Source organism: Lagopus muta, chromosome 11, assembly GCF_023343835.1.
Source record: "Lagopus muta isolate bLagMut1 chromosome 11, bLagMut1 primary, whole genome shotgun sequence".
Lineage (NCBI taxonomy): Eukaryota > Metazoa > Chordata > Aves > Galliformes > Phasianidae > Lagopus > Lagopus muta.
The window spans coordinates 576,789-603,588 of NC_064443.1; the positions used below are offsets into that span (position 1 = coordinate 576,789).

Consider the following 26,800-nt stretch of genomic DNA (forward strand, 5'->3'; position numbering starts at 1 on the left):
CCCCGGCATAGCTGCACCGCCACGCGGGGCACAGCGGGGATCGCAGCGCTCGGTCCGGGCGGAGACCCGCGCATGCGGCGGGCGGCGGCGGCGCCCATTGGCAGCGGCGGGCGCGGCGGCCTCGCGTTCCTGGAAAGTTCTTGGAAATGGATCAAAGGCGTTTCCGCGAAGCGCGCCGAGCGCAGCCGCGAGGCTCCGAGCTGGATCGAGCCGAGCCGAGCCGAGCCGAGCCGAGCCGAGCCGAGCCGAGCCGAGCCGAGCCGAGCCGAGCCGAGCGCCCAACGCCCCGAGCGGCCCCGCCCGGCGCCGCGCTGACATCACGGCGCCGCGCCGCTATTTATACCTGCCGCTTTTTTTTCTTTCTCCTCGCGTGGCTGCTATCGGAAGAGTGATGCGAATACAATGCGATTCCAGGAATCCCTCGCTTCCTGGAACAGATTAAAAGGGGCAAACAAAAGATTACTTAGCGGGTTTTTTTTCTCGCCGAGCCCCAGTACTTGTGCAGCCCGAGCCGAGACGCGCGTCTCTCCCCAGCGCTCGCGGGGACCGTATTTATTCCTTCACGTCTATTTATTATTGACGCTGAGCGCCCCGAACGCTTCTTTTTGAGGGCGCCCCGCGGGAGGATCGGACCGCGCCGCACCGCTCCGCCGCCGCCTCCGGAGTGCGGGACGGGGCACAGCGCGGCCGGGCACAGCGGGGAGGACGGGCACTGCCCCTGCCGAGGCCCTGATGCTCTTCCCCTGGCCCGGGAGTGACATGATCCTCTGCGTCCCGGGGTAAGTGCAGTCCCGAGTTCCGCGCGTTCCGCTGCTGAGAACCGCGAGGGGTTCGCTGCTTCGCGGTCGGGGGCGAAGGGAGAAGGACAAATCGGTACAAAGCGGCAGTGGGGCACCGGCGGGACCTGGTCCGCACCGGGAGCACTGCAGCCCCGGAGCGCTGTGCGCCGTTGAGTACATCGCCGTGCCGAACCGCTGCGCCTTCCTTCCCTACCACTTTTCTGTGCCGCGCGTTTGGGACGCGCCCTCACGCAGCGCGGTCAGCCGGCGGGGACGGGTGAGCGCCGAGGTCCCGGGGCAGCGCTCGCTCTCCACTCCCCGTGCCCCGCTCACGCTTTCCCAGCGCTCTGCTCCGAGGGCCGGCGGAGATCTCGCTTACCAACACCTTCCCGCTGCCTCCCCGGCTCTCCCCTCGCTCTTCTCTCAGTGCGGCGCTGCGGTTCCCACCGCCCCGGCAAAGCGCGTTCACCGCTCAGCCAGCAGCACCCGCACCGGAACCCCCCCTGGCGCACCGCAGCTCCCCGCGCGCAGCCCCGCGCTCAGTGCCCCGATACCGCCCGGATCCCCCCGCCCGTGGGCGCTTCCGCAGCTCTGATCCGCCCGGCGGCCCCGCAGTCCGTCCCCGCGCTTCCCGACCGTCTTCCCGAGTTTCACCGAGTAGGGAAGCGCCGCAGAGCCGACCGCAGCCTTGAGCGGAGGATCTGTTCTCTGAACTCTCCTTCCCAGGGCGCTGGGACATGCTCAGCACCGGCGCACGGAGACGTTCCGTCGCCGCTCCTCTCCGGTCCCCATATGCTACTTTTCTACATTTGTTTTTCTCCCGGCGCAGCGCCCGTGCCCGCCACCCGCCCTGATCTCCGCATTTCTCTTCCCGCTTTCTTTCCTACAAGCGCTTATTTCCAAGCATTTTCCCCCGTCCCCACGCAGGGCCGATCGCTCCGCGCCCGCACACCCCGCTCCCGCGGCTCCTTCCCTGCAGACCCTCCAGCGGCGCTCCGCACATCGCTGCCGGCGGCCGCTGCCCCGTCCCTCTGCCGTCCCTCCCGTGTCGGAGCCGCTCTCCCTGCTCACATCTGCTCTGTGCCATCATCTTCTCTATGGAGCAGCTTACCGGGAGGATGTAAAGCCCTCCTCCACTTTGGTCCCAGTGAGCTGCTCCGAGCTCCCTTCCAGACTCCCTTCCAAAGGCACAAGGCAGGGGGAAGGAGATGGGAGTAGAAAAAGAAAAAAAAAAAAAAAAAACAGTTCTATGTTAGGGACAAAAGAAAGTTTTCCTCGTGGTCAGAACTGGCAGGCCTGAAAAGCTTTCAGGAGAAATTAGTGGGTAGGTCTGGAACTGGGGCAGTGGTACACACAGGTGTGGGTGGCAGAGTGGGTAGCTCCCGGCCGGGCACCATGCACATTGCAGTGCCTGGTCTGTAGGGAAGGGAGAGCAGAGAATGTCCCTTCCTGGGACTGCAGGTGGACATGTGCTTGGGAGAGCACTGCACGAGGACAGCCATGGGGCTTTAGGAGTGGCACCCCTTCCCCTGCAGCCACAGCTCGGGGGACGCCTGAGGGAAGCCACACGCCAACAGCCGGACCGGGAACAGCAAGCGTTCAGTGCGCTGTGAGGTACAGAGAGCATCCCTGTGGCATGGGGTGTGGGGGAGGTAGGGGCTGCCTCCATAGATAGCAATGACGAAACTAGAGTCATATGCCCCGCAAGGCAGCAGATAGCCCGCTCACCACGGTGCTGGAAGAATGCTCTTTTCTAAAGAGCCGCAGGATGGTGGGGGTTTGCCATGTCTCACATGGGCATGTGTCGTCTCCCTTTGTAGGTGGATTGCTACCACTGGTTTCACACAACCATTACCCACGCCAGCAGTGCTCTGTTAGAAGTGCAGGCTCATGGCACTGACAGGTGCTCACTCTTAAATCCTGGAGAAATTGCCGTCAGGCTCTGCCCAGCCTGCTTTCCTCCCCAGCCCCTTCTGCTTCCTGCTTCTGTCCCCAGCAGCCACCCCGCAGCATGTCCACATCCATCCCTGAAGGGCCACAGTTCAGCTAAGGCACAGAAGGAGCCGACAGGAGGGGAAACACCACAGCCTCAGCTCCTCCCTGCAGGGCTGCCAGAGCAGCGCTGCCACCTCTGCGGTCCCTGTGGGTTCTGCAGGGCAGGGACAGCCCCATTCACCTTTTGTTCTGAACGCCTCAAGCACGTGGGGGCACAGTGTGTGACATGGAGGGGGCAGCCAGCCCAGGGATGGGACTGAGGGCAGGGATTTCACTGGGGAGCAGAGCTGTGCCCTGGGCATGGTGCTCAGAGCCCCGTGGTGTCCTGCAGTCATCACCCAGGACTGGTGATCACACCAATGTCCCCAGTGTGCCCTTGAGTGCCAGGCTCTGTGTGGTGCAGGGGTTTGGCTGAACCAAGGATTCCCATCACTCTGCCACCCGACCTGCTTGCCCTTAGCTCTAGCAGCACATTTGGGATCAGGGCTGTTTAAGTAGAAAGCAGGTAGGACACAACCCAAGCAATTCTCAATTCTGCTTCTAATTATAGTACAGTAAATGACTAAGAGCCATTGACAGATGCAGAAATGCTCCAGCTTGTAACGATGAAGCTGGAAAGCTGCTATGAAGCTCTGAAAGTACCATTAAAAGCCAACATCTAAAACCAAAGGCGTTTTCGTATCAACCTGTATTGCAGACAGAGCAGCTGGTGAAATAGGCTGATGTCTCCCCTGTCCTTAGGGTTCATCTTCAGCCATGTCTTTTCTTCCAGAGCTGTGGGTGCCATCCCTGGAGGTGCCCCAGTCCATGCATGGGCCCTGGGCAGCTTGAGCTGGGGGCAGCCAGCCCGTGGCAGGGCTGGGGCTGGGGTGGCTGGGAGGTCCTTTCCAGCCCAAGTGTGCTGTGATTCTATGATTCCCATGTGCCGATCTCAGTGTGAAATGCAATGTTATTGCAGTCTGCCTGTAGAACACAGCACACTGTAGCACAAGGCAGCACACACCGAGCAGCCCTTCATGGCTGAGAGAGGTAACACGCTGTGCTCTTTGTTTCAGACCTCACCCCTTGCTGGCAGAAGAGAAGATCCAAAGGCTGTCGCTGCGCGGCATCGTGGAGGATCTGACGGAGCACATCATGCAGCCCCTCCCGGTTCCAGCCTTCCCAGAGGAGCCTGCACCCACCTTTGCGGCACCGGAGCCAGACGGCAGCACACCGCAGACGCGGGACCCCGAGGAGGACCTCCTCTGCATCGCAAAGACCTTCTCCTATCTGCGGGAGTCCGGTAAGAGCCGGCCTGGAGCACAGGCTGTGCGCTGTTCCCATGCGGTGTGCATGTGGCTCCGGCCCGGCTCCGGCTGTGCAGGTCCCAGCCCCAGCCTACTGCTGCCCCTCTGGCCTGCTCCTTCCCTAATGAGTGCTCTCTGGGTGCTTTTCCAGGCTGGTACTGGGGCTCCATCACAGCCAGCGAGGCCAAGCAGCACCTGCAGAAGATGCCCGAGGGCACCTTTCTGGTGCGGGACAGCACGCACCCCAGCTACCTGTTCACGCTCTCGGTCAAGACCAACCGCGGTCCCACCAACGTGCGCATCGAGTATGCTGACAGCAAGTTCCGCCTGGACTCCAACTACTTGTCCAAGCCCCGCATCTTGGCCTTCCCGGACGTGGTCAGCCTCATCCAGCACTACGTCACGTCCTGCACGACAGAAAGCAAGAGTGAGGCGCCATACCCGCCGCCGGCCCCGCTGCCCCCCGTGCAGAAGGAGGTGGCGGTAGCGGCTGTGCACCTGAAGCTCCTCCGGCCGCTGGGCCGCCGGGACAGCATCCCCAGCCTGCAGCACCTCTGCCGGCTGCGCATCAACCGCTGCACCACCGAGGTGGAGCGGCTGCCACTGCCCCGGCGGATGGGGGACTACCTGAAGCAATACCCCTTCCAGCTCTGAGGCACGGCCGCCGCCTCTCGGGCACGATGGGTGGGAGCAGGGCGAGAGGACTTGGCGTGTCCTTGTCCCACTGGCCCCAGGTGGGAACTGCACGGCTCTGACTGTCTGCACGGACTGCACCGCCCTCCTCCCCCCATCTCTCCACGTCCATTCCAGCAGGGAGGAGCTGGCTGTCCCAACACCGGGGCACCACCTGAGCGCTGATCCTCAGGCCAAACCAATGGCGACCATGAGAAAGTGCTGTAGGCATGTGCACACTACTTGAATTCAGAGTTGCTGTGACACAGATGTTCACCTTGTTATTTTTGCTATTTATTTCCATGGCAGTTTCTCTCCTCATGATATTTTAAATGCACCTTTTACTTTATTGTTTCTTTTTTTTTGTTTTGTTTTGTTTTGTTTCTTTTTGAGGTAGAACTAAAGGCTCCCAGCCAACTGGCAGCCAAAAACCTGTGGGAATTTGGATGTTGATCTGCACCCACATGGTGCCTGTTTGAGCCCGTGCCTGCACAGGTCCCTGCCATCCACATCCAAACTCCTGCAGACTCCTGGGCTGTGGTGCTCAGCTGGCTGCACCCAGACCCAGTGCTGCAGGTAAGGAGGATTTTCTCTCCCAGCTGCAGGGGCTGAGCGCTGTAACCTCAGAGCACACTGGGGCAGCTTGCACCCACCCCAGAGACGCACGCTGTGCCCTGGGGGTACTGCTGGAGGAAGCCCTTCTTCCTCAAGAATTCCGAGCAGAGCTTCTGGATACTGAGCTTTTGCTAGGGAGTACTCATCCCATCCTGTCACCCTCTGCATCTCAGAAGGATATTAGTGACAAAACCAGTAACCACAAAGCCAGCTCTCCCACCTGACGGCGGAGGCGCTTGCTGGCAGGGCAGCTGGCACGGGGTGGTGGTGTGGTGTTGTGAGCCCCATTCCGAACGATGCCTCCCTGACCAGGTCTGAGGACAGCCCTGCTGAGCTGCGCCAGGGCCGCACGGCTTCAGGCTATTTATTTATTTATTGGGGGGGTAACAAGTGACGTGCAGCTCAGCAGGAAGAGCCATCCTTCTGCCCTGCTCTGCCACTGCTAGCACCATTCCTGAGCCCTGCGGCTCCCATCAGAGCCGTGTTCTAGCGCGCGCTGGAAACCACGTTTAACTTCTTTCTCTGCCAAGGTCCAGACCTCTCTTCCCCCTTTTTCAGACTTGCATGTTTGCTATCTTTAAATAGATGTTCTGCTCTGGATTTACTTCTTGGAGCCCATCCTTTTCATGCCCCTTGGAATGAGGCACAGTGGCTTTCTGCAGCTCTTTGCAAGGAGGCTTAGGGCAGCTGGGCTCTGCCCTCAGATGAGATGGAGCTCCTTCTCCTTCATTCCACAATCCCATTTCTTCCCAGCCTGTAAGAGCCACATCAAGCTCAAGGCTTTATGCACAGGACTAGAGAAATTGTTGCTTCTTTTGCTCCTATAAGACTCTATAATTTTGTCAAACTTGAAGCAATGTTAAGGGTTCCTCGCTCATCCCTCCCTGGACCTCTCTGAGGCTCTGTAAATTATTAGAGACAAATGCCAACTATCTCTGAGAACTGAAAGGGGAGGTGAGAAAGGATGGGACAGTGACCCAGGAGACAAGTTCAAAAAACAGGTGGAGTTTTTTCCACCCTAAGTGAAAGTTGCCCAAAGGGCCAATATGCCCCAGTGTGCTCAGTCTGTGTCCTTTTTTTTTTTTCCTCCCCACATTTATACAGGTTTGTGCTCTTGCAAGCTTTGTTTTTGATACTTCAATGATTGGCAGTGTGTGATGTCAGGTTGGCTTTTTATTGTATCCTTCCACTTCGCCCCATATGGCAGCATCCATGGGGAGGCACTGAATGAGAACTTAAAAGGCAAAACAAAAACATTTTTTTTTAAATAACATAAAACATAAAACCACTGTCAAGGCTTCCTTTTATCCAAACACCTCTCTGCCTGAGGACACTGGGAACAAGGAAACCACAGCTCTGCCAGGAGCAGCAGTGATCTCAGGAAGCCCACATGGCTTAGCCACAGCCTACATCTGTACAGCACACATTACAAAGAACGGGCAAGTCATTCAGCTCTCCAAAACCTCCTACCTACTTGATCTTTCCTCTGCTGGGGTAATGGGGAAACCAAGCTCGAAGGTTTGACCTCATTGCCCCAGGAGAGTGCAGCTGAGTGGGTAGAAGTGTGTAAGGAGAAGGAAGGGCTGGTTAACCGCCAGCAGGTGCTGAGCTGGGGGTTGTAAGCTCATCTGGGCAGGGACCACCTCCGTTATCTGTATCACATCTAGCACAATAGGGTTCTCTAGGTGCTACTTCAATACAAGGAATAAACAATACAGTTACTCCAAAAGTCAGTTTCTTCTATCTTGAACAGTTTGTTTAAATTCACTTGACTTGGATTTTCAATAAACGTTTTAAATATATTTTAAAGCCACTCAGCGTGTAAATCTTTGGTGAGATCCAGATGGATGAGTGCCTTTGCTAGTCACAGAGATCCTCCCTGGGGAGGCTGGGCAGTCTTGCCCATTTCTTTTAAACAGCCAAAAGGGAAAAAGCCCTTCAGAGTTGTCAGCAGCGTGGCCTGGGTTCCACTGCACACAGCCAGGCAGCAGCAGACCCTGAGTCCCACCTCACCCAGGGCCGGAGGAACGTTGTTTAAGGATGTAGAAAAAGAAAGGGATGATTTTTGTATTGCTTCTGCATGCCATAGAAAACCATTACAATCTAGGGGAAAGGAGATGGAACGTAGCTGGAAGTTTGGTAACTTGTTTACAGCAGGCTTGATATTGGCCTCAAAGAAAAATTCTGCTCATGGGGGTGTTGAAAGAGGAGCTCAGAAAGCACAGACCCGCTCTGGATGAAGGCTGATGGCTCCAGCTTCCTGCCCTCGTCCTGAGGCCCCCCATCTGCCCCACCGTGGGCAGACATGGGCCACACACCAGGGAACCCTCAGCTGGCATGGGCTCCACTGCACACTTGTCTCCCATGGGCACAGAAATCAAAACATGCTCAGAAAAAGAAACCCACAACCTCAATTAGACCCTTCCATTATTCTAATGCACCAGTTCCAAGGCTTGGCGCTGTGCTGGAAGGTGTTCCTAAGCACCTGCTGCTCTTTGTGTGCTGGTCATGGGGCTGCCAAACACCAGCAATCAACGTTTCAGACCTTCACCAGTGGGTTTCCATTGCACACCAGCCAGGAAACTGGCAACGGAATGTTCTGCTTACGGTTAAGTTGTGAAAAACAACCACATCCCTCCTGTTTTATGGGAAAAAAAAGAAAAGGGATGTGGAAGGAGTAAAATACTGAAAAAGTGGAAAAACAGAAATAAAAGAAAAGCTGCATCCACTTTCAGAAGGGAACTTGGAAAACCCTGGGAAATACTGATACATTACTAAGTACTTTCCTTGTCTCTTAGCTGGGCTGAACTTTTCCCATAGCTGCACACACAAAACCCTGCTGTTCCCTTTCCACAGAAGTGATGGGCATGAGTCAAGCCAGCACAGCACAGCAATCACACATTATCTTAATGACTCCCACTCCTGTATCTTCAGCACATTTCCTGAGAGCAAGCAAATTCACGTTCTGAGAACTCCTGTCCCAAACATAGGAACTGACCTCATCTTTTACAGTGCAGATCCACAGAGCAGGAGCATTTATGGCTGACCCACATTGCAGCTGAAATCCCGCACAGCACCTCTCTTGGGGACACCTTTCAGTTTGCTGAGGCACAGTAGTACAGCTGGGCTGAACTCCCTCATTCTGCAGGTTCTGACGGCAGAGAGACACACAGACATGGAGCCTTCCTTGAGAAGCAGACTGACACAATAGGGAACAGGAAGCCCAGTCCATGACCAAAGCCACACTACCGTGGCTCCCTGCCAGAGCAGAAATACCCTGCAGGCACATATGGTAACATTTTCTGCCTTAAAAAATCACCATTTTAGAACAGCAACTCGTGGAAGGGGAAAATAACCTGCTGATGTGCACATGATCCTTTCCTCTCAGATTTGCTAAAATCCCTCTCCTCTCCACAGATCCTCTCAGGAGCATGACTTCCCTTCACCCAGGGCAGATGAGCTAGCAGGGACGGGAGCGTGTTTCAGCCTCTTACAACAGGCACAGCCAGGTGTATTACAGCAGTCATATCATTACATGGCACTTCCAGTCCAAATTCCACTGTCGGTCTCATCTCATGCATTACCTATGCAATTACATATATAATTGAAATTAACTGGGCAGTGGATGTGTGACTCTTCAGCTCTGTCCAGTCATGCTCTCATGTTCGAATCTGCCCGGATCCACTTAATCACGGACCTCCTTTGTCCCCTGCCGACGCTGCTGGAACATGTGCAGTGCTCCTGGAAGGATGAACCATCCCAGCCCTCCGCTCACCACAGGGCTGCAGCATGGGGCAAAGCTCTGTCTGAGAATGTGGACCTATGAGGTTAATGCTGCCTCGTGCAAGCCCCACTTTGATGCTCCACTTATGTTGCTGCAAAGCACAGTGGTTGCGTGGCTTGTGCTACACGCTGCTCAGTGAGCAGGGAAAGCAGCCCTGGGGGGTGAGCCTGGCGCTGCAGCATCAGCCAGGCGGCCGTCATCACCTCTGCATACAGCAAAATCTGGCCTGAAGGAAAATGACAAACAGGGCTAGGAACAAAAGGAGCCTAGAGGCTCTCAGTAGTGGTATGGCATAGACTGGTGAGTGTATGCAAACATTTTAGCAAGAATTAGGGTTTGTTTGTTTTTCAGTTGGGAAAGAAAAAAAAAAAAAAGAGTATATTGTTTAGAGGAAGTCACTGAAAGGCAAAATGTAGACATGACCAAAGGAAAGTCATTCCTACAGTTTCACTATCTGTCTGGGCAAACTATGAATAAGGTTCCTGTAAGGAAAACACAGTTTGGATCTTAATGCAATCATTTGGAGGGCTTATTGGTTCTGAAAGGGATAGGAATAGAATCATAGAATCCTTAGAGTTGGAAAGGATCTTCACAGGTCATCTAGTCCAACTCCCTCGCAATGAGCAGGGATGTGCACAGCTCCATTGGGTTGCTCAGAGCCTTGTCCAGCCTGGCCTTCAAAGTTTCCAGGGACGGTGCACCCACCACATCTCTGCGTGTTTACAACAAAGCTTCAGCACTTCAGCTGGTATTTGTTAAAAATGAAGACAAAACTTGATCAAAAAGGAAAATTTTACTGCAAACCACCAGGGTTCAGTCCTCACGCTCTCCTAATCCTCTGGTATCTGTTGCAGTGGGAGACACTTTGCAGTTAGCTCTTCAAGTCAGCTCCATGAGGAGCTCATCGTGCATTCCTTCAAAATCACCATCTGAGTAGCTCAGATACAGTAAAAAGCAGCTGGCAGAGCAAGCAGCTCGTCCCAGAAGAAGAGGGACCCATTGGGACTGCTTCAATCTGACAGAGCGTGCCGGGTTTGTAGAAAAGAGCTTTCCTTTTGGGGACAGGAGCACTTTTCTGCTCTTCTATCTCAGCTCTAACTGGCAAGGTTTTTTCCTGAAGCACCTTTACTTCCTGACTGTTGTATAACTGTACTTTGCAGCAGCTCAAATTTGAGTTGTGAACATGAATATGACGCCAGTTATTGTAAAAATAGGTATTAAGTGACTGCTCTACTTTGGAAAGGCATTTGCTCTATTGTACACCGCGCAACTACAGCAACAATAAAACCCTGAAATAATATTGGCTACTGAAGTATTAGCTTGCTCAAACATACAATCAGAGACGTGAGACGTGGTATTTTCTCAGAAATTTCTGGTGTAACTTTGCCAGACAGAAGGACCTGAGATGAGCTGGTCAACCAAATCCCAGCAGTGGAGCACAGCCAGCCTTGGCCTGCAGCCTGGCAGCCTGCACAGCCCAGCCACGGGACTGCCTGGATCCAGGAGGTGCTGCAGCAATCCTGACTGCAGCTCTTGGCAAAGCGCTGCTCTGACTGATGCCCTGCCTGTGAAACCTGCAACACAAAATGGGCTAAATCCAGGCTCACTTCTCATGGGGTGCAAGGGGAGTTCACTTACTCCAGGGCTGAATTTGGCCCATTTAATACTCTGGGTTTTACAGACAAGGGTTTAATCCCTGGTGTAGTATGGCATTAGAGGAAGGCCATTGTACAGGAAACAACACAGAAGAGCAGTTTATGTCATACAAGGAAAGCCTTCCTTCTCGCAGTGCCCCATCACTGTGCACAAATTCTAGCCCAAGTGTTTATTCCTGGAAAGCAAAAAGAAAGCTTGTTGTACAATTAACTTCTGGCTTCTCCTGAATTCACCTGCAACTATATCAATCAGTAACCCTGCAGCTCCAGTTTGGATCTAACCATTAGTCCATGGAAAACCAGGCAGACAAAGCTGGACCCATTTCAGTGATCTCCTTTCACAGTGGCTAACACCAAGCTTTTGGAGATGGCAACTCCTAAACAACATATTTGAGTTATGTTTTTGACAAAGTGACAACAAGATATAGCACCAAGCTCTGGGACTGCCCATCCCATCCCATCCCATCCCATCCCATCCCATCCCATCCCATCCCATCCCATCCCATCCCATCCCATCCTCATCCCTTCCCACATCATCCCATCCTGCCCCATCCCTTCCTGTTCCGCCCTGCCCCGTCCCATCTCATCCTGCTCCATCCCACCCCACCATCTCTTGCTGTTTATTCTTCATAAACTTGCTCAGTGCACACCAACAGAGAGATTTATGAGCTGATCAGAGGGAGAGCAAATTCTTTAATGTCAGGACTTTCTCTTCCTCAGAACAGCAATATGGTTTGAAATCTAGTTTACAGAAAGCAGAGCTGTGTTTATACTTGTCAGAAGTTACCCAACTTGGCAACAGTTCTTCCCATCATGCAAATGTCATAGCAGTCATTGCCAAATGCTGCAGAGGCAGAGTTCAAATCACTACTTCCAAGCCTGTAAATATTCTGAAGAAACATGTTGCACAGTGTACATGCTATGCGTTTGCACACGCCTGAAATGGCTAAGCAGTCATAAAAGGAGCTTTATGATTAAAATGTAAATTTGGAAAAGCCTAAACTTGACCTAGGATTATTTTCAGGGAACTTTGTTGAAAATCTCTGCTACGTTTTGAAAATACCTCCTTCTCTTCAAAACTTTTGGTTTTTACAGTGCTCCTATTTCTCCTAAGACTCTGTGCAGTTGACCCTCCTTGAACTCCTTTCCCCCAGCCCTGCACTATGAAAACTGAGAGGCAGTGGGCAGCTTTGGAAGGAGCACAGCCCTGCAGGAGTGCTGCATCAGCTGAGTGGACAGCAGCTGGGGCCAACATGGGGCCCCACTATTGCTTTCCTTTCCGAGAACACTGGAGATTGAAGGCTTCCCTGCAAATGCAAAACCTTTTCCTGCTGACCGAACTTGCTGGGGTTGCTGTGACCTGCCAGGCTGCTGACTCGGGGGATGAACACACAGCAGATCAAGCAGAGTGTGCAAATGTCACAGCGCCTCTATGCTTGGGATCTGAAAGCTAGCAGGGAGAAAGGGCTTGGTTGCTAAGTTAGCAGGGAAACACTGCTGCAAAAGCCATTGAGTCTGGTACACTGTGAGATGCTGAGCTTTTCCCTTTCCAGCTAGAGCACCCTGATGACACAAAGTGGAGAGTTTCACTGCTGCTGCCCTGGCCTGTTTGAAATTCTGCCCATCTCTCTCCATCCCCAGCTCCTCCTGCCTGGCCCATGGGTTACATTTTCCTTTGGGCCCAGCATCTCTCTAATGACCATCTCCTCTGGAACAGCTCTTCCTAGAGGGACTCTGAAAGAAAAGCAGTACTCCTGTCAACAAGCTCCTCAACCAAGGACAACCCTCTTCCTGGGAGTCAAAACACTCTCTTCTTACATCTGGGGCAAGGGAAAGAGGCACCTGTCAAAGGGGTTGTTTCTTACTCCTCTCTTCTCACTCTGCCAGCAGCAACAGCACTGCTCTTCTGCCTGTTGCTCAGGTGGATCAAAAACCCCAAAGGCTTTCAGTACTTGCTATACATCCTATTACTAGTACTTGTTATACATCCTATAATGAGCCCTATACCCACCGTCACTAATTCCTCCAGGAGCAGAAACTGAAAGTTCTCAAAGCTCTCCCTGAAGTTACTGACAAACAAATGGGTTAATGAGAAGGGAATGTGTTACTGGCTGATTCCAGGTAGCCAGCTATCTCATGTGCCAACCTAACAAATACAAGATGACGTAGCTAGCAGAGGTCAACACTCCTCATAGGGTTTACCTTGACCAGCTACAGAGAAAAGTATTTCCTGTGCCTTGCTGTTTCACTGTGTTTGCTTTCAAAGGAGGACACTTCAAAAGGCAGTACTTCAGGAAATCAAAGTAAAAAGGAATTGGGTTTTTTTCACACTTGCCCTTAAGCATTCCTGTGGCTGGTTTAATCAGCAGTGCAGTGCTCTTCTGGATGCAGTCAGTGATTAAAGCCCACAGAGAACACTGATTTCTCACGTAGCTTCCACCTTCCAGAGACAGCATTTTGATGCAAAAGGAAAGGAAGCCAAATGAGATGTACATGTTGTGGTATAAGCCGGAGGAAAAGCAGAACCAGCTGCTGAATCCTGGGATCAGCATGCATTCCGAGATGAACAACTGTCCTGGTTTAGTCAATAATCAACAAGAAATGTGCTAGGAATCTGTATGGACACAAACTTCTCAGCTGCCTCCCTGTCTGGAAAGAACCATAGCTGTGCTATTTTTCTAAAAAAGAAAAGGCACTGGAATATGAGCAAACCCACACAGAGCTGAAGCAAATACAGGCAGTATAGCAGAATGGAAAGGCATCAGCAATCTGCATAGGGAAGTGTCTGGGTTAAAAATAAAATGAAATCTGATGTTTGAATTCTAGTAGCTTTTTTTTTTTTCAGCTGTAGAGCAGCTGTAATCTCTCTCAGTGGAACAATGTACACATTCAGAGAACACTGGGAAAACTGGCAGATAAGTTTCCTCTTTTGTTCCTTAGGCAGCAATGTCAGGCTGCCCAGAGAGGCTGTGATGCCCTGTCCCTGGAGGTGTTCAAGGCCAGGTTGGACGGGGCCCTGGGCAGCCTGGTCTGATATTAAATGGGGAGGTTGGTGGCCCTGCATGTGGCAGGAGGTTGGAGATTCATGATCCTTGAGGTCCCTTCCAACCCTGGCCATTCTGTGATTCCGTGACTTTGTGTGTCCTCTCCATGGCTGCTGCGCATCTGCTGTGGACCAGGAACCAGGGGGCTGAGGACACGAGGGCTGAGCGTGCGTCTCCTCCATGGTGCCTGACAGAAGTGACAGGAGCTGTGCTCATGTCCTTCCTCCCTTCTGCTCCCAGTGCTGGTGATCTGCTCTCACATCACCAGAAAATATCTCAGCCATACAGGATTACCATCCGTGGTGACTGGCCTGACCTCAAGACACACAAAGACAGCCACAAAATGCAGCAGCCCAGGTTCGAGTGGGCCTATTAAAAGGCACTTCAAACCCTACACAGTTACCCAAGTAACAATTTAACATTTGTTTTAAAATGACAGCTCTTCTGCAGAAAGTAGGTCATTCCTTCAACATCAAATTCAAAACAGACAGACCATGGCTGTGTTCATTTAAACCAGTTATTCTGGTTATTGGGCACTTCCCATTGCTATCTTAAGCTGAAAGCAACCCTCTGTGTCTTACCAGCACCCAGTGAGGCAGCGGAGATGCTCAGATCTGCCCAGGCTGTGTCACTGGGTATGGAACGGGTGCCCATGGAGGCCTGGGGAGGGGACCATGGGTGGGGGTCCCCCAGTGCTCTGCCAGCACAGCCCTCACTGAGAGCTTGGGCAGGAGCCTCCTGCCGGGCAGCGTCCTTCAGGAGTGGGCAAGATTCCTGGATGCAACATGGACACGGGCCCTACCCAAGTCTGAAGAGTCTCCTGCAGCGCAGCTAGAAAGCAACCTCTAGCAGTTCTGGGGAAAGCAACACACAGAGGGGCCGGCTCCTGGCGCTGCCCCCGCTGAGGTCAAGCCCACACCAGCGCACTCAGTAGGCACTAAGGCAGGCAGGCCCAAAGCCACCCTGTACAGAGGTGGCTCGCCGGCGCCATGGGAGCTGGCGGGGATGGCGCATGCACAGCTGGGTGAGGCAGGAGGCACGGCGGCTCACCTCCATCCCCGCTCCCGTCTCTGGGGAACAGCTGTGCAACCTCACACGGAGAAATAAACCATTTGCCAAGGCCCTGCCAGCCCAGGAGCCAGAGTGGCCTCTCGGGCCCGCACCCATGAGGTCTTCCCTCAGCCTTCTCCTCCCAGCAGGGCTGGCCGGGGCTGAGCCTTCCCACCCAGCATCCCCAGCCTGCACCTTGCTGCTGGCAGGGAGCAGGTGTGCTGAGCAGATAATGAGCTTTTCATGGAAAGTTGGATTCTGCTGCTATTAACATCCCGGTGACACCCTCCTGACAGCCAACACCTACTGCACACTGCTCGCATGGCTGGAGACAAGTGAGATGATCCGTTTAGAAAGAAACTGGCTACAAAGGAGCATTTCCCCCTGCTGTCTTCATACAATGTATCTGATTAGTTTCATTTCCCTGCCCTTAAATGTCAAGTGCCTCTGTTGGAGATACAGTTTATTGTTCGTGTCTCCAAAGCCGGTTGCAGCAGGCCAGGGAAGCAGGGGAGAGGAATGCTTTCACGGTGCTTCTCCACCTGGAGCGGCATTTTGCTCCTCCTCGGATCGGTGCAGCAATACCTTCATACCAGACCTCAGACTTGGCTTCCCTCTCACCTGGTGGGCACAGGGCCCAGCTGAACCACTGAGCCATGACAGGGCTCATGGCCACAGCGCTGTGGGGATGGCACTGCACAAGGGGGGCTTTGATGGGGGCACGGAGGAGCCTCCGGCACATGGCCAGCAGCCAGCACAGCGCCAGCCTGCGTGCTGACCCCTGCTGCAGCCTGGCTCCTGAGTACAGAGAGCTGGAGCAGAACGCTCTGAGGTCAGCTGCCATCCTGCTGCCCCGTGCATGGCAACCCCTCGCACACGGCCGGGCATGTGTGTCCCCAAGCACCAAAACAGAAGGCCCTTCCCCTGCGCTCATGCCTTGGGCTGCACAGCCCAGCAAGCTGGGGCAGAAAGAGGCTTCTAGATCATTCCTTGCCACTGCTACTTCATTTCCAGATTGCAGCAGAGCAGATTTCTCATTCAATTCTGATTCCCTTAGGCCCTCACCATAAGGTCTGTGGTAGTATTTTCTCTCTCTTCCCTACACTAGGCAGAAGACATCTGTTCTGATAAAAGAAGATAGGAGCTCGAAGCAACTCTGTAAGTAGCAGAGTGCGTGTAGGAAGACAACAAGCCCAAAAATTGAGTGTGTGTGTGATCCCAAATCCCAAAAGCTGAGTGTGTCACAGAGCAAGGGACAAACACACAGATCTGCAATAGTGAAATCTGCAACTCAAGGTTTGTTCCTTAGAAGCAGACCTGCAAGTACAGCGCAAGTAAACCAGTGAAAGAAAACATGAAGTAAATGGAGTGGAATCCAGAAGTAAAAAGCCATAATGTAAGCAAGACATGCATATGTCCTCTGCTGAGCTTCCGGGTCTCAGCAGCACTGAGGACACTGCAGGTACCGCAGGCAGCACCGACGCCCTCCTGGGGACCGATGTGGCTGAGGCTGAGCGGCTGCAAGACAGCAGCCGGCTCAGGGCCGTGCTGTGTCGACCCCCCCGCTGCAGTTCTGCAGGAGGCCCAGCGCTCCCCGGGGTCATTTCACTGTGCTTCGGCTCTTCCAGGAACTCTGAGTGCTGACAGCCGTCCCTCCTCCGCCCGGTGCCACTCTCGTGCTGGAGGAGGCTGTTCTAAGGATGCTAATTGAGCACTTCTTATTAAAAGGAAAGGAAAAAAAAAAAAAACCCTTTGCTCTATGAGCAGGGCACTAGGCATGGAAGCAGCTGCAAGTGTTCAGGGAACTGATGATGCTGCTGTATGTCCCTGTGCCAGGACAGGATGCAGAACTGTGCCCACACTCCTGGCTGTGGGAGCTGCCCATCATCTGGAGCTGCAGCACGCTGTGACTCTCAGTCCTCTCAGATAAATAGAAATGCAGTGATACACCACAGTTATTTATAGTAATTGGCTTTCTGCAGAATTTTCATCCAAAGTTTTCTAAAGGCTTTATGTAAATGTGCCAAGTTCAGCACAGGTGTTAATTTTATCACGACTAGAACTTATCCTTAATCTAAATATTGATGCATGAGTCACTAAGGGATGTATAGAATTGCTTCATACAGCTCCATCCACAAAACAAAGCTGGTGATTCACTCCCAGGCAGTACCTCAAGCTACAGTCTGGAAATGGAAGAACAGAAGTGCTCACATGTCATTTAGAGAGGTGAAAGAGACAATCTATAAACATGGCCAGGCAGGATGCCGATACAGTTGCTCATTTCTCCAGTGTATTGCCTTGAGCTCCTTGCCTATAAGAGCACATCTTCTTTCCACCTGAGCAGATGACTTCTGATCCTGGGCAAGGTGAAGTATCATCAAATCATAGATTACCTCTAAGGTAATCTAGCTCAACCATCCACCTACGACCAATGCTGCCCACTAAACCACATTCCTTAGCATCATATCTACCTGTTTGTTGAACACCTCCAGGAGTGGTGACACTGCTACCTCCTCTGACAGCCCATTCCAGTGCCTGATCACTCTTTTGGAGAAGAAATTATTCCTAATATCCAACCTGAACCTCTCCTGGAGCAACTCAAACACAACTCAAAAGGCCAACAATCACTGAGTCAAAAGATGAAAGGGGTTGAGACATCTTCATTGTCTCCTTGTAACCTTCTACTTATAGGAGTAAATTCACACGCAGGTGAGTGTAACTGCCCAATTCATGAATTCTACCCAAATTTTTCTAGCAACTAAAGCTAGAAAAAATCTCAAATATTTGTAAATACTGGGGATTCCTTGTAAGCAGGAATCATCATGGACTGCAGACGTGGCTGCTCTCTCCATGAAGACCTGGGAGCAGGGAAGTGGAGCACAGAGCAGTTGCTCTCATTGCAGCAGATGCTCCAGTTGCAGGCAGCACAGCCACTGCTCAGCAGAGCACCATGCATTCCTGCTGCAGAGTATGTCCATATTTCATCTGCAGCCCCCTCCACCTGGACTCACTGCTTTCAGAGCTGGGTTTGCACAGCTTTTTTGCTGCTCAAACATCCCCTCTGCACTGAGATGCACCAACAGAAGCTACTGATGCTTTCCTTCAGGAAATGGCCTTGTTCCTCAATCTCTCACCTGTCCCTGTTCCCTCCAGCCTTCTCCCAGGCAGTCTCATGCAATAGGAGAATGAGGTAACAAGTGAGAAGGCAAAAAAAAAAAAAAAAAAAAAAAAAAAAAGCAGAAGAGATATGTGGTATCAAGAGAGAACTAAGACACTGGCACAAGATTGTGATACAACCATACTGCACTTTGAATGCCTTTGGAAGATTCCAATTTGCTGACAAGCAAGAAATCTGCACAAGCTTTCCCCAACACCCACCTGAGAGTCAATTTGGAAGAAAAAGCCACTTCTAATGATAGTGGAAATTTCAGATCAGAGATGTGCTTAAGGAAACAGCGAGTCTCACACCTTTTGCACTTGTTCATAGGTCGCTGCAAAGAGACAGGCGCGCTTTGCAAACACTGTGTGTCAAGAATTCCCATTTCTTTCCAGCTGCTCCAAGCTTCTCACTGAGCCTGCAGATTCCCATGCCTGCCTGCAGGTTACATGGGTTCCAGCAAGTGGGATTTTCCATGCAACTCCTGGCATGACAGTGTGGTACAGAGAGTGCCCAGAGGGAGGAAAGGCAGAAGCTGCTTTGAAGTAAGAGCTGACAGAGAATGTGGCATAATTCAGTTAGCCCAACTGCCAAGCAGAACCAGGCCAAGTTGCAGAGGACGCTCAGTTTCTCAATACCAGGCAGTGCTCATCAACTTGCAAAGGAACTTGCAAGCTCCAAGACAGGAAATAATTATTCATTTAATGTCTGGAAGGGAGTTTTGTTAACAGGATAAAGGAAGATTTGTAGCAAATTTAGTAAGGAAGATTTGTAGCAAAAAAAAAAAAAAAAAAAAAGATTTGTGCATTTAGGGAGGGGGAGGATCTGTTTGAGTTAAGATACCAGTTTCAGGTAAGAAAACAAAGCCCATCACCTTCTTGAATGGGTACTTCAGATTGGGTAACATTCATAGAATTAAATTACTGATAGTTTCTCTGAGGATCAGAACAGAGCTTGTTTGACCGCTACAGAGTCAGAAAGTTGCATCTTGTTTCACCTCTGGGAGACACACATAGCAAACAAGTTATATGCAAGCTTTTGTAAAAGGAAAGTAAATGGCAATTGTGACATTGCATTCACCAAGAATTCCCCAACAGCCCACAAGCAGACAAGTGAATTGCTGTGCAGGTTCTACCCACATGAGCAGCAGCAGCTGACATTGCATGCAACTGAGTGTGTACGGTCATGTGGCACTTATTTATGCCAGTGACAGTAAATGGAAATAAATAATAAAGATTCCTTTTTTCACTTTACATGGTATCGATTTCTTGGCTTCCCTAACTCCATCTTTGCTGCAGCAAAACAAGTCACAAAGACAGGGAGTGCTGTCTAATTTCAAACATGTGCTTGCATCCAAAAAGAGAATACTCAGTGAAGGAAGGAAAAATGGAGGCATGAAAGAAAAGGCTCCTCGTGCTGTTTTAGCTGTGCTCAAGCAAGTGAGGACACCCTAAAGGCCAGGAAATAACTCCCTTAAAGCAGAGTACCTATAGACAACCCAAATATGCTGTTCCTCCATTGCTCAAGGCTTACCACTGAAAGATAACTGAAAATAAACTGAACTTGTTAGGAGAGAAAGGAAGATCCCATGTGAAGAGTCTATGGGCAGTCTTAGAAAGACAGCTTAGAAAGACATGCATTTCCATCAGTGCCCACATCAACCATGCACCAGCAGAGACTCAGGAGACCCTACAGAAGCTGTGAGAAGAGATTTGTCTCCACTGAGCACTCGTCCTTGGGATTCACAAGCACATGAAGGAGGAATCAGTGCACACACAGAATGGTCTGCGGGACAGTGGGTTTGGGAGGGCCTGCATTTAGAATTTCAGATCCTTCAGCTGAGTGAGAATTGTGCAGGATCCATGCTGCAGGCAGGAAGGATGCTTGCTGGCACCAGGAGATGCCTGGGTCCTGCTCTTATCCCTGTCACTCACCCACACTGTGCTGTCCCCTTGCAGGGGTCTGTGTCTAGTCTCCACTGAGCACATCAGGTGGTTAGAGGGAGATTATCCTGGCACGGCACCGCCAGCCTTCTGCTGGCTTTCTAGGAAACAGCTTTTTGATCTCCTACTGAAAACTGAAAAGCAAATTAAATGGTAATAAAACCTTAATAAAGAGCTACTCTTCTGCATTTTAATTAGTTGCTCATAGAAACCGAATACATCTAGTAGAGAAAGAAGATAAAAGCCAGCCAGGAAGTTGCTATGGCTTTGATGGAAGAGCTACTCCAGCAGCATAATCCTGTGGATCTATTAAGGTTTTAACATGAGGAGCGAGAATAGCTGCCGCCCCCACTGCTCCTAGAGCAAATCCCCCCTCCCAAGCCCACATGCCCTCAGGCATAATCCAGCCGAAAAGATTTTGCTAGCTGTCATCTGATGGAACCTTCTTCACAGTGGAAAAATACACATGAAAAAAAACCATCAAAACAATAGTGCAGAGGAAGGTAGAAAAGCACTATCACAAATTCTGACCAAACCTAGGAGCAGAATCACAATGAATACATTTGTTTGATGGTAGTTTAGAAAGGCATTACACGTTAAAGCAAAGAAAAAACTTGCTACTCCATCCAGGGGCAGGCTGACAGCACTCAAGGAACAGCCCCTGGAGACGACGTGCTATGCCTCCTCTTCCAGGAAAGCCACCCCTCTGTGAGTGCCACACACAAAAATAGAAAAACCAGGCACTATCTGCAGCCTGCAGCGCTGCTGCAGAGACCTATTAAAGTATCTTAGAAGCCAATATCTAGTTTCAAAATTTTCTCCTCTCAGACCTCTGTTAACTGGGAGCCAACCCAGGGCAAGTCAGTAACTGCATGGCAAAGATGCAGTGAAATAGTGCTGTGAGAAATTCACTCCTCCCAGAGTGCCAGCAGTGGTTGGAATAATTTTATCTTGTAAATGGGAAGCAAAAATAACATGAATTTGTCAGTGTCATGCTGAGCACCTTCCTTAGAAGTACTGCAGGGTTCGGAAGAAAAGTTCCTGTTGGCTCCCTTGGGAGGAGAGAACCTGGAGCAAGGCTGAGCACAGAGCAAGCAAAGGACGGACGGGAGCGGAATGCATGGGATGCAGCCCAAGGCAGCCTCAGCCCTGATTTATGGCTCCTCATCTCATTTATCCAAGATCATGTGGCTGTGGGAGGATATGGGGTCCAGAAATCCCTGTCTGGGCCCTTGGCACTCTCCTCACTCTACCAAGGAGCCGATGACTGATGGCGGGAAATTTTGACCTTTTAACTCCATCTCACTTTTTAAAATTCCTGTGGTCACCACTGGTATCTCCTCTGCAGCAAACTCTTTCTCTTGCTCCTCCAAGAAGCCAAACAATGTACTGTAGTACAGTTTGGAGTGGGGCATAAATCTTCAGGCCCTTCTGCCTCTGGGAATGCTTCCAGCCCCGTGGCGTGACTCCAAGATCTTGCCCCCACCACCGGGGAGCCCCAGGTCACTGGACAAGCTCTTTGCCATCCTTGGAAGGGCAATGAGAATTCCCTGAAGCGTCCCATGGGGCCCGGGGCCACGCTTCCCAGAACTGGCGGCTGCTGACTCGGCCGAGCTCTTCCTAGAAACACTGGGCCTCTCTCTGCGGGCGACGGAGGCAGAGGAGGGGCAGGAAGGAGGGCGGCGGGGAGGAGGCTGCATCGCGCAGACCCTCTGGTGCTCCTGACATTCTGCTCTCTTTTCTCATGAGAAACCCAGAAGGGTTTATTTTTACCTTATTTTTAACTCTGGAGAGCACAGCAAGAAAGGGATGATGCCAGCTGCAGGCTGATAGCGGAGCTCCTGGCCCAGAACTTGCTCTCAGCTGCGAGTTTCCATCCACAAATCCAAGCTCCTGGACTGGAGATTGACTCTGCAAGAGGCCCAAGGCGTCACACCAAACCTTCCTTTGCTGCGTGTTCTACCAGGAGCATCGTTAGTAACAAAACTCATAAAGAGGATGTTTGCCTCAAAACTGCAGCTTACACGAGGCTGAGCCTAACACAGCTCTGCCATCAGCTCCTCATGTGCTGGGCACAATGGTCATTTGCAAGTCCTGCCGTGTCACCATGTGTCTAACAGCTTTGCCACACTGTGGCCTTCTTGACCATCCTCATGGAGCCAGCCAGGTTCCTGATTCCACCCCGAGGAGCTACAGGCACATCCCACCCTAGAATAACTATGGGATTTGTTTCCAAGGAATAGATGTCTGCTGTGGGAGGCTGGCACGTCTGGCAGCAAGTTATTTTCTTGGCTAATCACGTCCAATTTCTCTTGCTTCAGAAAAGCTGTGCCAAGGTGATGGAGAAAGAACATGGCACCCGGTCCAGCTGCTCCTCTGGAGTTGGCCATGGACAGGCTGAGGGTTTTCAGACGGAAGCTCTCAGACTGGAAAATGACAGCCAGAAAAGACAGACCACAGTGGACGAGAACTAGGAGGTGAAAGAAAGCAAATAAGCTAACTGGGTTTCCCTGCTCTGATGGCACACATTCTACCCTCATTCTTGGGCATTGTGATGAAAGGTGACAATCTTGCACTATTTGCAGTTTTTCCTGTCCTGTCCACAAGGTCACACTACACAGTGTGTTTATTTGACTTCTGTAAGGTCAAAGAGGAACATTTGGGTAGCACAGGAAGGTTACTATGGACTTTCAACTTGGCAATCTAAAACCAAGTGTTAAACAGTCACAATGAACAATATTTACTATTGTTTAAAGACATTAGAGAGGGCTTTTGGAGGAGAGGTGGCATTCAGTGTCACTGTGCATCCTTCTTAACAGCCTTTTAAAATTTACTTGTTTATTAAAGGAAAGAGGAAAAAGAAGAAACCATTAAAATCTGGCCATTACTATGTTCCCAGAACACATCGCCCTGACTCCTAGTGCCTGAGAAGCCAGGCACATGCAGGGAGCTACTCACGTTGATCTGTGCTGAAGAATTCCAATCATTACTAGAATTTCTGTATTTTACTATGATTTTTATGGACCACTTACCCGGGGGTACTATGCCACTGGGCTACTTTAAATAGCCAGGCAGAAGCTGCTGTAAGCAAGTCATGTGCAATGCTGTCTTTTCCATGGGAGCCAAAAAACCCACTGGCATGGCTTATCAGCACAGTTTATCTGGAAGCCTCAGCGTGCTGGAACGCCGTGTACTACATACCCTGTGCCACGGGTTGTAAAAGCAGGCCAGCAAGCTCACAAAGCATCTGAAAGGTGATCTTGCCCTACTCTCCCCATCCCTGAACTCCATGGTCTATTTGGTGACCTTCCTCTGTTTGCAATGGCCATGGGGTCAGAAATGGATCAGGAGCTTGACACCGGCCCACAGATAGGTCACACTCTTCCACTAGGAACAACTGCAAAGCCAAGTGGAGAACAAGCAGCAAAAATCCACCAGAGGCACCTCTGAAGGTCAGAGCGTGCTGGGTAAGAAGGACACGAGCTGATGCTGAAGTTCCACCAAGGCTGCCTCTGAAGAAACTGGCACTGACTTTGACCCCACAGTGACACACTGCAGAGCCTGACTGCCCTCAGATGCAAGTCCCTTTCTCACGCAGGGAGGGAAGAAAAGATGTGACAAAATGCATGGATGTCACTAGTGGCATCATCAGGCTGTCTTTCAAGCCACAGACTCGCAAGCTGGTTTCCATGGATCACTGCTAAGATTAATGGAAGATGAATAATTAGAGATAGCTTACTGATGGCAAGCTTTGAGTTACGTTACGTTGAAAGTGGCGACAACACTACCCTAGATGACGAGTTGTGAACAGTTTCTCTGAGCTTTGCAATGCCTTGGGTGGGGGTGGACATTGGCACTCCTCCTCATCCCACCTAAATACAAAGTTATCTTCATTCCTTCCTCATTTACCTCTGGTTAAATTCCAAGCTGCCTCCCTATGTAATCGTCTCTAAAACAAAGAGTACAATAACAGACGCCAAACTCTCCCCAGACACCACTACAGGAAGAGTTAATCAAATGTTGAACACCCTTGGACTGCAACAAAGTCCTGCAAGTGGAAACGAGAAGCAGGAGAGCACCATATGAGCTTTAAGGACAGTTCTTGGCAGAAAATGGCACTGGGACTCCTCACCGAACTACAACGAACCTGGTAGAAATCAACTTGTTGCATATATTAGCATAGGAGATATAAATGTATTTCTAATAGTCTTAGTGCTCCATAGAAGGTGTTCGAAATCTGTTCTTTAAGTTACAGTTGCTATAGTTTCAACAATAAAGTTGCAGGCACCACAGTTAAATTAACTTCTTCAGGCAGAACAGATGAGGTGCTTTTACTGACACGAGAGAAGGCGGTGCAGGAAGCACTCCAGGAAAGCCATTTTTTCTTTCTGTTTAGAAACTCCAGTTTTCCTTGCAAAAACAGGGAAATCTTGAGTCCCAGCAGCAAAAATAAAATGGATGAGGTTCCAACCTCCAGGATGCAAAACTGCACAAATCAAACGAGTAACTCTTCCTTCAGATACTGACCTCTTAGCACTATCACTACTGCCAATTTGCACGTGCAGTTGTACTCAGCTCTGGGAAATGGCTGTCCTTAATTCCTTCTTATTGCTACTCTCTCTTGCTTATGAGACAACTGCAAAGCTCCCACTCCAGCCCGCACGTGTTCTTAGAAAACAGCTGATGAGCTGCACACAACGTGAATTCCTTCCCTCTTCATCCTGGACACTGCTTCTGCAGCCATCAAACCATGAAGAATACTCACATTTCAGGATGGTGATTAAACTGGAGCATTACTGCTGCAGGCTCTGACAGCATGCCCTGCATGATGGAGGTGTCAGAGAGGATGCATTTAGGGAGGGAAGCACAGGCCTGCAACAGGCTGTTGGAATCACCCCTGAGTTCCTGAAAAGCCAGGGAAAAATTGGGCCCTGGCACAGAGGATGGAGCTGCTCTCATCCTGAGCAGCCCTGCCAAGGACAGAGAGATGCTGTGAGCATTCATCAAGGTCACAGCACGGTTATCCGGCTGTGCTGCACGCCTGGCAGCTTTCAAAAATACCTGAATGTTTGGATGCAGTGTAAGGCATGGAGAGGAGCAAGCAGTCTGACATTACCTGGTGCCAGGGAAATACAACTGAATAGAGAACTCAATGTAAAAAACACACCAATTCACACACTTCTGTTGCCTTCTTTTCCCTGTTCTATTCAGGCCATATTCCACTCTCACCTTTCACAACTGCTCTTTTCACTCTTCACTCCCTACACTTCCTTCCTTTTCTACAGAAAGTGACTCCTAATCTGATTTCCAGACTTCACAGCTGCCCTTGGCTTCCCACTTTTACAGCATCCCCCTCCCTGTAAGCCATTTTCTACAAGGACTCCCAGCATCCTGTTTCCCCCAGTTCTTGGTCCTTGCTTTTTGGCTCCAACACAAATGCACACACATTTTCTAAATTAAAACGAATAGCTACTGCAAATACAACCAGTCATTTGCCTTACTTCATAACTCTTCATGATTAAAATAAAATTAAAATGCAACAGAAACTTTCCCCTTTTTACTGTTCTCCATCCCTTCTTTTATTTCTTTGGGGTTCTCAGCACTTGATCACAGAACCAAACTGAAAGTCATTCCAAACAGGCCCGGCCCATTCTCCTTTAACCTCTTCAGCCTCTGCTGTGTTTTTGCAGCAAACCACTCCTGTCACCTCTCAGGGCTCAGTTCTACACATCACTGCTAACTACCTCTGTCCCATTAACAAAATGCAGAGCCTTTTCTCACAGAGCTGCTCTCCCTGCTGGGCTGATTGCCAAGATATTCAGAAGTTCTCCACTGCCCGCTTTCATCCCACAGCTGCATCTCTCAAGTGGGGCAGCCGTGCAGTTTATCACACCAGCTCCCCTCTGCTCCAACAATCTTCAGCTTGCCAGGGGGTTTCTATGACCAAGACACGTGCAGAAAACCTTGGAAGCCTGAGCCAAGCAAATTACATCAATGCTCAGTGATGACAGTGCGCCAGTGCTAATTAATTCCCTGCCAATCAGTTTATCAGGAACACTCAGTTGTGTGCTCATCTTTCACTTCCCTCCTGTGTCTCCAATGCCCCACTTTGCCTTCCTCCCCTGCTGACATGTCAGAGTCCCTTCTCTTCCCCTAAGTAGCTTAAAGAGGTGACAACAGCTCTAGGAAACAATGTAATATAAGCCATAATTAAAACACAGTGGTAAAAAGAGTGAGAAAGCACAGTATAGGCTTAAGGCATCAAATTAAGATGATTTAGATCCAGCCTGGAGCATCTTCATTGTTGCTCAACATGGAAACGTTGACCAGTGTCTATCTGGAACAGCAGCTGGAACAGTGCAATGCTGGAAAGTTACGTTCCTTCTCCTCCCTTTCTTAGGAAGGCTGGAGAAGTAAAACTGGATCCAAGAACTCCTTCTTTCACAGTCAGATAGTGATAGAACAAGGGGGAATGGCTTTAAACTAAAAGATGGGACATCTAGGTTAGATGTGAGGAAGAAATTCTTTACTCGGAGGGTGGTGAGGTGCTGAAACAGCTTGCCTGGAGAGGGTGTGGATGCCCCATCTCCCATGCATTCAAGACCAGGTTGGGTGGGATCCTGTGCAGGCTGATCTAGTGGCTGGCCATGCCACCCATGACAGTGGGGCTGAAACCACATGATCTTCAAGTTCCCCTCCAGCCTAAGCCATTCTTCTCAGCTAGCACTGATCTGCCAACAGCTTTTTGGCAGGACGGTCCCTCCCATTGCCTTCCTTGCGCTCCATCCAGCCAGCAACCAGGCTCCTCCAGGAACTCAGA

General features: G+C 50.9%; 1 protein-coding gene across 1 annotated transcript; it reads left to right on the forward strand.

Annotated features, from left to right (window-relative positions):
• The first annotated feature begins 250 nt into the window (after positions 1 to 250).
• CISH (cytokine inducible SH2 containing protein) lies at positions 251 to 7,160 on the forward strand. Its single transcript, XM_048957026.1, has 3 exons — positions 251 to 779; positions 3,830 to 4,056; positions 4,212 to 7,160. The coding sequence occupies exons 1-3, from the start codon at positions 733 to 735 to the stop codon at positions 4,712 to 4,714; spliced, it is 777 nt and encodes a 258-aa protein (XP_048812983.1). The 5' UTR covers positions 251 to 732; the 3' UTR covers positions 4,715 to 7,160.
• The last annotated feature ends 19,640 nt before the right edge of the window (positions 7,161 to 26,800 follow it).